A 12,393-nucleotide genomic window follows, 5' to 3' on the forward strand; every position below is an offset into this window, starting at 1 on the left:
CAATGTCCTCTAATGCTACTATTAATACTAAGGGTGTTAAATAACTGTTGGCTTCTAAGGAAATGCTGGAACACGGAAAACATTTTGATATGCCCTAGTATGAAAAGCACAAGTGTAAATAATAAAATTGACTCTGGCTAACAAGCTACTTCAGCTTTTTGGTCCTGCCATTGTATAAGCTGTACTGTCACACTGTTGTGGGACATTTGGAAAGAACAGAACCATTGCTACAAGTTACACACTTTATTCTGATTAGCCAGTGTCTGCTATAAAAAAGCATATTGTGTCTTTTTAGGTAAGTGACTATGTATAATTGTTGCTTGCTCTACACCTTGCTACGTTAGATGGTAGAATAGCAAGTTAAGTGATGTTCCTATAACAAAGCACTGATTGACTCTCACTCACAGGCAATGTAGGCTACATGTGGCAAGAAATTAATTTAATCATAAGTCATTTTCATTGTATTCCATTAAAATATGGTGGAAATGTATTACAGTGCATACTAGTGAAGATAGTTGATCTTTATTTAGTTATTATTATTTCACTCAGCTTGGTCTCTCTCTGCTGATCCACTGAGTAGAGGACTTGCTTTCAAACCTACCTCACTGGTTTATACCAGCACAAATTTACATGCATAAGCAGCAGCCAAACCAATTTGGTGCAAAATACTTAGGGAATCAACACATTACATTTTTCCATTTTCTGAAAAAGTAGATACATTTGTAAGTAGTGTCTTTTGAGAAATACATTTTGTAGGGTCTCAAGAATCTAGTGTTGACTCCTAAAACTGGCAACACTGCTTGCATACATTTCTCTGGCCTTGTCCACTGAGGTTTAGCTCAATCAGTCAGATTATTTCTGCTTGCAGAACAGCTCAGCCTCTGAGAAATGTTTGTACAGCTAAAATTAAAAATATGCCACACATGGACACTTGTGCGCATTCAAACTAATTCATCCACACTCAGAGCCCACATCTCCTTCACATACACATACACTGTCTTTCAAAAGTGGGCCTTTTTGCTAGCCTTATCTTCATAGAACTCTGGAGTAAATCATACTTCAGGGAAAAATAAATGTTTGCCCACAAATGCAATTAATGGTGCCCTTGCTTCAATGACATGTTTCAACATTATGGCCGAACTAGCTACAGTGCTACCAGAGAGAATATATCTATACTAGCAGATTTTCCTAACAAGTCTTTTATTACTGGGATGTGCAAAGGAAAAGGAGGAGTGGATGTGTGCCTGGGACATCACAAAGGATCCAATAACACCTCTCTCAAGATTGAATTGGAATGTTTGTGTTTTCTATGCAAAATGTGATTTATGATGAAGCTGTAAAATTCTGATCGGCTTCCAGAGGAAATTGTGTATTCTTTCCCTGCGTTAATGTATGATTAGAGCCACGACTGCCATCAATCTTGGAGTGAAATAGAGAAGCAAGTAATCAAAACAGGGTCCATAAATCTGAATGTGTCAAGCCAACAGCATGTGTGTGTAACTATTGTAATTTCAGCAGTTACGGAGCGGTCTCATCAAGCAGATTATTCAGTAACAACATGAGAATAGTGGAAACTTGGAATTTATGATGTGATACTATGCTGGCAAAACATTTGTGTTTGAATGGGATTAGGCTTGAGGGGAACTTCTGCACATATGAATTTAGTAATATGGCTCTGGTGGTTTGGGAACAGAGAATACACTTCCTTCACTCAGCATCAGTACAGATAGAAACAGACAGGACTCGTCGCCCAGATGCCTCTTCAGATTTGAAACTGATTGAATTTGACCTCAATGTACCCTAAATCACCTTCTATTACTATTCTTCAGACCAACTCGTCAGCACTCAGGGACACTGAAACAAAAACCTCCGACATCTGTAGTTTGACTTTTATTATTTGGCTTTTCAGTTTCCCTTATCTACAATGTAAATCTTAAATGTACACTACAATAAATAAATAAAGTGATAGAGAAAGCTCATATTTTAACACTGCAGTCGGCAACAACACCGCAAGAGCAATGACTCCAATTTACAAACAAAATTATAGAGGTACTAGTATGCCTGAGGATAAAATTAAATATTACTGCAGACACAGGCCCAAACACACATCATCATGACAGCTAACAGCATCTCTAAAACAAACACTAAAAAGCTAGGGTCTGTTACCGGTGCTGTGACAGCTGTCTCCGTCTGGGTCGAGCATCCATCCTGGATAACAGGAACACTTCACTGTGGTCTTGTACTGTTCACACACCTGGCTGCACTTCAGGTGGCGGCTGCAGTAATCCACCACCTCACATGTTTTGTTGCTAGAGTCCAAGTGAAGCCCAGGGGGACAAGAACACACCACCCCTTTCCCTGGTGCCACGGTACACTGGTGGCTGCAGCCCCCTCTGGCTACAAGACACATATCTGGGGTAAAGAAAGGACAACAGTTCTCTGAAATTGTACAGACACTGGAAGAAGGAGTGAGATTTAAAAGAACATTTTAAAAAGATGTAGGGTTGCTCTCTGAGATAGAAGCATCTGCCTACCTCACAAAGCCTCTAATTATCAATTGCATGAATTTAAAAGGTATTATGTTTCAACTTACCTTGTGAGGCAGCTGGATTCACGAGATCACGGGATCACAAGATCACAAGAGAATCCATCTTGTCAGGCTTTAAGTTATGCATTTCAAGTTATGCGCTTGTGTACGAACCACTGGTGGTTCAGACCAATCAGCGTTGCAAATCCAGCTGCCTCAAAAGGTAAGATGGTGATAGATGGTAATAGACAGATGGTTCATCCAATTACCTGCCAAGTATATTTTTTGAAAGTGCCTGCCCTTTTCTAAATAGTTTCCATGGACGACTTCTCTGATGGTTCTGTGTAACAAACCATCTGGCGCGTCAGGTTACGTTTGAACATAATGTCACAAGGATTTTCCATCCAGAACTACACATCAAGATTACAAGTCAAGCTTGAGGAGTTTTCATTATCTAATGAAGATAAATGTGTTATGTAATGAGAAAACCTCCATACAGAAGGTTCTCTGTGGATTCACCTGGAGGTGGATGGCTTTTATCAAAGGTTCCAAAACAAACAGTAAAGTGAAAATTATGCACCGTTCCTTTCAGAAGTCATATAATGACATGTCACTTCATGCCTTTTTATCTTTTTATGAAGTTCAAAATGGAAAGGTCAAAATTGAAAAGTATACTGCTATATGCCTCTCTTTTCCCACTGTGATTAAAACATTTTTTTCAAGGTGGGCAAGAAAAGCATTGCATTCTCCCAGCAGGGGGTAAATGGAGTATGTGGTCACAGTAGTTAAAGGAGGATGTGAGTCCTGCTGAGCTGGTGAAAATCAATCAGACCCTCAAGGTCCCTATGAACACAACATAATTGTCTGTGAGGGGGCACAAGCCCTCTTCTCAGTAGGATAACACCTACACTCAAGGCTCCTATAGGGCCCCAGTGGGACTTGGTTAGTGACGCTCTAGAAAATGAACCTCCATGTTTACACTGCTCACTTTGCGAGATTAGATGGATAGGGCTAGTCACAAGAGATCCCCTTATTCCATCTGAAGACCATTGGACAAACACTTCCACATTTGCTATCATCGTTAAACCAGAGTATTTCTTCATATTCTGTCCCTTTGGTCTCTGAGATAACACTCGCCAGGCTCTAAGCTACTTAATGTGAAGGCGAAAATATAACACAACTCCACTGGGAGATGTTCTTCAACATCCCATGATATAATATAAGATGACAAATTAAAGTGAGTGTTAGCACTGGTACTGTGAGGTGCCTCAGCAGGTAACATGTCTTGAACCTCTTCAACAAAAGACGAGAAAGTGCTTCAACTTTATTTTCTTTCTTCTTCTGCAAATCTAAGCTGGTAAAAGGTAAATTATGAGGAATAAAGAGCTATATTTAAATAGAGAGTTGCACAGAACAATGTGCTACAGTTTTCATTTGCAATGCAAATGCAGTTTTTGATTCCTCACTGTTTTCTTTGTTTTATTTTCTTTTAAATCAGTGCCACCGAACGCACCTCAGTGTTTCTATCCTTGCAAGAAATGGAAAGAAACTCAAAGAAACAAACACAGCTGGAGCACCCAAAATGCTCTAGCCTAACTGCTGTGGTAGTCATTATTTTTGACAGTTTTTGTTGGTTTTTTTCACTTAAAAATGATTCTCCATCCAAAATATATCTTTTGAGTATCAAACGCTCACCCCCTGTAGGCTTGAAAGGTGGCTATAAAAAGTTTCTCATGAAGAACCACAGCTTTGGTCAGCTTGAATTTTGCTGTTTACAATGGATTCCAATGGTGATTAATGTTTACAGCTTGAAGTATCAAAAAATCCATATAAACTTCTCAAACTTCTCAAAAAGTGAGGCCATTAACCTCTTTAGAGCTCAGGCATTCAGACAGTAGTAGTATATTTAGCCATATTAAAATAAAAACATTGATTGTTAGGATAATACTGAGCATAATCTAAAAAAAAAAAAAAAAGAGACACACCCCTGTCCAGATACCTTTGAATTATTTTGGTCAGGGTCTGTTTCTGGAATGGCCCTTAATTTCCACTGAGGGAAGTGCTAATGCACTAAAGCAATTATGGTTTAGACAATAAAACATCCTTCTTTGTGGTAACAGTTTCAACATCACAAGGCAAAAAGAGTATTACTACATCTTAATCATCAAGACAACAAACCAAAAGAAGATATGACATGCACAGACAAAGCAAACATTACCACAGATGGGTCCTTCGTCCGATCGGTCAGCACAGTCCACTTTGCCATTGCAGATCTTATCGGGTGTGAGGCAGACAGAAGTGTCGTTAGCACAAGGGTACTTGGGTGGTTTGCAGACAGCAGACTCACAGGACTCTTCGTCTGAGCGGTCCTCACAGTCAATGTCGCCATCACACACCCAGCTCTTTGTGATACACTTTCCTGTTGGGCATGAGATGTAAAAGTAGGCAGATATTAACTTTTTTATCTAGCGCTTTAAAATTGAGAATTAACAGTTCCAAGTTTCACTATAATTCACACTATGTAATCTTTTGTTGGTAACTATTCTATTATGACTTTTATACAAATTACATGAGGTTCATAAGTTAAGTAGGTAAATTTGACACTTGCATTTTCCTGTTTTGTTTTTTTTATCTTTTATGAGTGGGTTTGTATTGTGTAGGCATGCACAGCCCTGCCAATGGTTTCATATTATTCCAATGACCAACAGGTAGCTGTAATCCCCCAAGAAATGCAGCAAAGTGCAAAGCTAGTAAACACTGAAGTAAACAAGGATGCATGATTTAAAATACTTAAATAAATTGGTTTTGCAAATGTTTTAAGAGGAAGGAAATGCATTTAACACATTTGTTAGACCTCAAGGGTACACACAATATGTGTTGGTGAGTTACAGTGAATGTAAACATAACTTAAGTTTGTTCATTACAAAAAAAAAAAAAACTCCACAGGGCCCCTTTAATGAAAACAAATCCACACAAGATCAATATTCCTTCTGCTGATTCCCACGCTGGAATGTTATTTGTAATTCCCTCACTATGCACGTTAGACAGAGGTAGGTGGAACCAATGATGGGGGCGAGGAAGAAAACAACACAAATACCAGGATGTCTCATCATTTTTTTCATTCTCCCAGGTGAAGCTTGGATCGCAGCATATTCCAATTTACAGTTTTTCCATCAAAGCTACATCATAGGTTTTTGAAATCCCACTGGTTTACACTTGGTGCCAGATCAGTGCAGATCAACGTGGGAGGCTAAAGCTACTGCTGAGGGTGCATGGCTCTTGTGTGTGTTCAGGTGTTAAACTGTTTGTATGGTTGGTTCAATTTACCTCTAAGCCTTCCAGTTGTCCCTGCAAAATATATATTGACTTTTGATTGAACTTTCACATGTTTAGTAGCTGATGTGATGCCAGTATAGGTACACAAAATGTGTTACTGAAGCACGCTAGCTTTTATATGTAAAATAAGGTTGACATCTTGTGCACAGAAATATTCGACTTTTAGTGTAATCAGAATGTATGTAAGGGTGCATTTATGGATAATGTGCATAGGCACGGAGGTTGATCATTTGTATAACTGAATTAACCAGTCTTGATTCAGTGGAACTCAACTGGAAAGACATTTACAGCTTAACAAAAAAAAATAAAAAATCAGAGAACTGCAACATGCTGAGTTTAAGAGTGTTTGTGTCTGTGGAAAGCAGAGGCTGAGACACTGAATAAAAATGGGGGGGAAACAAAAAACATGATTATTCAGGGGGTGGGAGACACAAATGGGAAGGAGCACTTCTGAGTGGGTTTATGAAACATAACCATTGCTTTTTTTCATGAGTAGGAAATATATTTTTACATTTTTTTTCCAAATATAGAAAAAATCGCAAACATCTAAAAGTTTCATTTTTAATTCAACAAAAAATGCAGCATGTCCACTGATGGATTTCCTACAGAGCTGTAACGCCTTGATTTATTTAGTTCCTTCCTCTATGCACGGCTGAAGATTTATTTTTTACATAATACATGAGTAAATTCATTGCTTTTCATTTCAATTGTCATTAGGCTTGCTGTGTTGATAATGATCTTCATATTTGTTAGTGTCCTCTATATGAGTTATCTTTTTCACTCAGAGGATTGTATGCATTAAAGCATACATGTTTCAAATAAAAGTTAAAGTTTCACCCTTAATTCTTGTGCAGTACTGTATTGATATGAATTTTGACCTTAGTATATCAAGTAACTGAATGTACCTGCAGACATTTATCGAAAGCATATTGTACAAAATAAGACTTCACATGATTTGTATTTGAATGTTCCAACAATAAATCCTTGACAGCCATGTAATGCACATTGTAACCCACATTCAAGCAGTGCCCTCTAACAGGTGCCATGGACTTGACCCCTCACCACTGCAGAGTGTTCTTTAGTTTAAATGTATGTGTATTGCCAACCAGTAAATGCAGGTATTCAAAGTGCAACACTAACCTGTGTAGGGCCCATAACCTGCTACCGAATAAACAAAGCACTATCCTAGTATAACAACCAGTACTTGCAAACTCAAGCAGTCATGCATGAGAGGAAGAAGGAGGTGAAATAATTTTGTTTATCATAATGCACAAAGTATAGAGTGTACTTTAAACTGACACAGGTCTGTTACAAGAACAATACATGGGCCTGGTTGAGTCAAAAGCATGCCAGAGTGTTAACCAAACCCAACCTACCAATGTCACGAATCCAAAACACTTAACTATGTTTTTACAAATGCATTATTACATGTTAACCCATCAATGTGTAAAACGTTTGAATTTCCATTTTCTCAACTACAAAATTCCAAATTCCTTCAGCTTAATTTTTCAGACCATAATTTGAGTGTATTTAATAATCCTTCATCTCTTAACATTTATAGATAACCCGAACTAATTTCCATCAATCAAGAGCTCACCTCAATACATCTTTCTTTTTTTTTTTTTTTTTAAATGTCCCATTTTTGTTAATGACAAATGTAACTCTATGTCTTCAAAACTAGATACTCATTTCAGTCTTCTTTTGCATTGTATCTTCTACATGTGGAAATGCCTCTGGACAAAACACCAGCACAACAATATCCTTCTTGTTCAAACTGTGCATAGCTCTATAGTGAATATCTGTGTTTTATCTAGGAACCACAAGAACAAGTGATACAGCCTTTTCTTCCTTTTTTATCCATCAGGAGTGTTAAAATTCCTCCCTTTGAACAGCAGGTATTGAATTGTGTTGCAAAAGGCACTCTGTTCTTCTATGGAGGACAGAATGAGCTGCACCAGTGCACAGAGGTGTGACACTGCAGAATTAAAGTGGATAATAATTGTGAAGTCTAACCAACCCTTCACCACATAGCTTTGGCTCTGTTCTTGATAATACTGTCAAGGGATGTACAGTATAGAACGCCGCGACACTAAAGACAGAAAACAACTGAATCTTACTCTGATCTTCTCCTTTTAGATGCTAAAAGAAAGTCGATGCAGGGTTTGGGTACACAGGTTGTTTAAAATGCTTGTTCTAATTGGTTGAAACTTCACTGTGCTGCTCCACAATGGAGAATGGTTAAGCCTTAAGAGCCTGTCACACAGTGAGGCCTTTGTGAAAGAGAAGAGAGCCATACACAAAAAATATTCATAAAACCACTCTTCTCTAAAGACCCAAACAAAAGAGTGGAGAGAAAATTATCTTTTATTCAGCCTATTGAGAGGCTATTGTTTATAACGGCTTACACAGTGAAGGTTAACTACTGTGCAAGTCCAATTAGATAAATTGCTTTTTCGTATAAGGAATAGGTTTCATCATCAAGAGTGACAGTTGCAGACTATTTTCAAATTCCAGACCATGACACTTAATTCAGAAAGGAAATCCATGATCATTTTGGATGACTGCACATTTTCTATGACGTAAATCACTTAAAGAGACCTCTTCATCTCTTACCTATATAATATGATACCACAGTGAACAATCAAGTGGGCTAATTTGGCTTCCTTTTTGTTGCTTGGGTCTTTAATGCCCACACTGCAGCCAAGCTGTCATGTTTCTAAAAATATGTCAATAGTCTGAGGCAAATGATGCAAGATGTACTTATTGTTTTCATGCCTCAGGATCTGATTTTATACCAGAGCAAACAAAATAGTCAGAGTCAGTTGATTGATGAAGTATAAAAATCAATGCTATGAAGGTGTTTATACATGTCAGACATAATTTAAACTCTCTTAAAATTCATTTCAGAGCCATACAACACACAGGTATAAATTATCCATCCAAACTGAAATTAAAAAATAAACACCACCTTAAGCACCTTTTTCATGAAAATGGCTGATTCTTTCATGAGCTCATTAGGATGTTCAGTGATGCACAGTTTCCAATACCTGTATCCTTGCAGGTAAACTTGGCCTTGGGGTCGCACATTCTTTTGGTGCCCTCGCAATCTTTCTCATCGCTGCCATCCTCACAGTCCTTGTCGCCGTCACATCTCCAGCGTTCTGGGATGCAGGTTCCATCTGTGACACAGTGGAATTCCTCCCGACTGCACTCAATAACAGATGGCAGCACTGAAACAAAAGTCATTCGACAATTTACTGCATCCTAGATCTACAACGAACTGTCATGGGCAAAGGCACAACAGTATTGAACTATTATGTTACAAGATATCTTTTATTGTTTACAAATGTTTATCTTTGAAAGCAAGGCACTTGGCAGTAATTATAGGTCAGTTAGTTGCAAGGATGGAACATATTTCACTTAAGCCATTTCAGGTTTACGTCTCTAAGAAGCTTGTGACTGCCTGCTTTTATGACTCAGTTCACTATCTCTCTCTCCAGTGGGAGTCCATTACTAATAAGAGAAACTAGTACCATAACGCCATTATGTTGCAGATGCATTGAATTTCAGATGTGTTGCATTGCAGGTCTTGGAGTCATATACTCTGTTGGTAATGTATGCATAAACTATGACACTAAACATGTTCTTGAGCATGCTTGGTCAGTTTCATCATGATACATCACACATTTTCTGTAGAGCATAATAAACAGCAATAATGTAAACAAAACTATGACATCACACATTCAGAATAGATGAGGCACAAAATCTGATAACCATATGGTTTAAAAGCTAAAAGCCAAAAACCATTTCCTCAGCAGCTAAGGTCTAAGCTATGACTGATTCATTCCCTTGGGGTGAAAGGAAAAGCAGACACGGGGGAGTGAGGAAGCCTACAGTTCTCATCAGGAAATGGTTTGATGAATAGTCTACACATTCTAGTGACAAGCAAGTGAGCTGTGAGTTTCCAGGAGCTTGCATGGGGTTTCTGAGGTAATTAGATTGAATGATTCAGCTTCTGACGTTAAAGTTACCCAGAACAGAGACGAGATAAGATTAGTCACATGAGTGCCAAAACAAAGTTATTGGACTCATGCTGATAACTTGTAATTACACTTACTAAATTTAAACACCGTTTTGAATTGCAAATAAAAATATTAGCAAACTGATATGAGGGCAACAACACCACAATGCAAAAATAGTGAATCACAGTGATGACTTAACATATCATAGGATCATTATAAATACTATATCTTTATTCTGCCAATAGTTTAATGCAAGATCATCTTATCTTGGAGGGGATGTTTTAGTCCACCTATGTGACTAAGCACTTTGGGTATTCTTACCAGCCGATCCACCTCTGCAGGTCGTGTTCTCATCACTAAAATCTCCACAGTCATTGTCACCATCGCAGGCCCAGTGGTCTGGGATACAGCGACCACTGGTGCACTGGAATTGGGAGTTGGAGCAGGACTGGATGCATCCTACTTCATCACTGCCATCTCCGCAGTCATCATCTAAACACATTCAAAAACATGCATGCAAGGAGTGACCACCCCAACACACAAAAAAATAGCATGGCTGATACATGTAATGGTAGAATCAACAGACAGTACTATACTATAACTATTTTAAAAAGGTTGTTGTCCTCACCTGAATCACAATGCCAATTGACACTGATGCATCGTCCATTGGAACAGCTGAACTGGGTGAGGGGCTCACAGGTGGGAAAGGCTGAAACACACAGGTACACATTAAGTATTATACATTATAAATTCAGCTTTAATAAATAGCTGCATTACAATAAAATGCACTGATCAGAAAATAATGTGTGATTGTTAGATGCCAAAGACCAAGTCCCAATTCTACACAGTGATGGAATTGTGCACCACATGTCTCAGTGTGAAGACAGGAGATAAAATCAGAATCAAAGTCAGCTTCATTATTTATTATTAAAAATGCGCAGGAAGATATACATGGACATACAACCAAAACAAAGCCAACAAAAATATGTTGTTAACAACAAATGGACAACATACAGTGTCTCTATACAGATCAAAGAGTTTCTGTAGATTGTGATAAAATAAGTAGTGCAGCAGTTTCAAGGAGTGGAAATAGTGCTGAAATAAATGTTTATGTGCTGTATGTGTGCACGTCTGTATACAGCATATACAGCCTGCTTGGATATGTTTTTGACAGTGATGGATGACTGATTTAAATGTTCATATATGTGATGGCGAGATGGAAGAAACTGTTCCTGTGTCTGGTAGATTTGATATACAGTGTTGCGTCTACCTGAGGGTAGAACTTCTCCCCTGGTCTTGGGGGACGACATGAAAAAACATTTTCAAAAACAAATACATGCCAAGAAAACCAATGCAATGATGAGTGGGAGTGAAAACCAAAAAAAACATATCAAAGTCTCTGAAAAATGTATTGTGAGAAGTGCTTTAAAATATAAAATAATCAAAACTTCTCATGCAGGGGTTTGCACCAAAATCTCTTTTAACCAGACCACCATACACTGGATTGTGATCAAATTAAGATTAGCTTTATCTTCAATTTGAGAAGATGGTGGAATTACCATATTTTGAAACAAGTATATAGACAAAACAATTAAAATAAAAAAATTGCACATGTATTCTGATCACATTTTATTGTAATGAACTGAAGATATGGTCTCCAATCTGAATTTGAACGCTAGATACTAAATACTTGTCCAAGTCATTGTTACAGGTGGCACTGATTTATTTTGAAAATAAACATAGAGAATAATATGAAATTCCTCATTTTATTAAAGATTTGTATTGAGGTGGTGCAAGGTCTGTTTTTGAGTGTCCTTTCTTGACCAATGCCTCCTGTCACAACATATTTGAACAAAACATAATTACCCACTGCACATGTAAGGATGTGCACAACCAGTTGCTCTTTGGAAAGAAACAAAGTAATTGATGAAATTGATTGATTGACTGGTTGAAGCGCTTATTACAAACAGTCAAATCATAGTCTATATTCCAATGCACTTAAGATATATAGTCTGCTACTTCTATAATATTTGTCCACAATGGGGGTTGAAGGCAGACAGGGACTGAATATTGTGAATATTGTGATTAACTAAATGACTTGGTTTGACATATTACAGTCGCCATGCTGTGACAGCCACTTTTTCAAGTCTGTAATTGTTCATCTCAACCTGGCTGCTATTGCACCCACTGCAAACTTTGGAAAGGGGTGTCTATAAAATGTTCTCCTCTATGTTAAATCAACTGAGGTTTTTAAACCTTTCCTTGTCTTCCTAGACAGCTTGGGTTGGGTCAGGAACTGTTGCTGATTGGGCCTGTATAGACACATTAGACAACATACATATGCATGTTTTTCCTCTACATTTATAAATTAACTTGACAATACTGGTGAAAGCAAATTACCACCTCTGTAGTCAGCCAATATTGGTTACAACATCCATCACTGCAGTCAAGGAGACCTCATGAACTAAATTGGTCTACGTTATAGCATCAATATTCTCTACCAGTGCT

At 37.9% G+C, this 12,393-nt stretch overlaps 1 protein-coding gene across 1 annotated transcript in view; it reads right to left on the reverse strand.

Annotated features, from left to right (window-relative positions):
- Positions 1-12,393, reverse strand: part of lrp1bb (low density lipoprotein receptor-related protein 1Bb) — a 194,308-nt gene that overhangs the window by 105,694 nt on the left and 76,221 nt on the right. The window contains exons 19-23 of the mRNA XM_062431318.1: positions 10,514-10,594; positions 10,207-10,377; positions 8,911-9,093; positions 4,746-4,946; positions 2,167-2,412 (exon numbers count right to left, since the gene is read on the reverse strand). Of these exons, the coding sequence (XP_062287302.1) occupies positions 2,167-2,412; positions 4,746-4,946; positions 8,911-9,093; positions 10,207-10,377; positions 10,514-10,594 (882 nt within the window). The remainder of the gene's footprint in view (positions 1-2,166; positions 2,413-4,745; positions 4,947-8,910; positions 9,094-10,206; positions 10,378-10,513; positions 10,595-12,393) is intronic.

Source organism: Scomber scombrus, chromosome 13, assembly GCF_963691925.1.
Source record: "Scomber scombrus chromosome 13, fScoSco1.1, whole genome shotgun sequence".
NCBI lineage: Eukaryota > Metazoa > Chordata > Actinopteri > Scombriformes > Scombridae > Scomber > Scomber scombrus.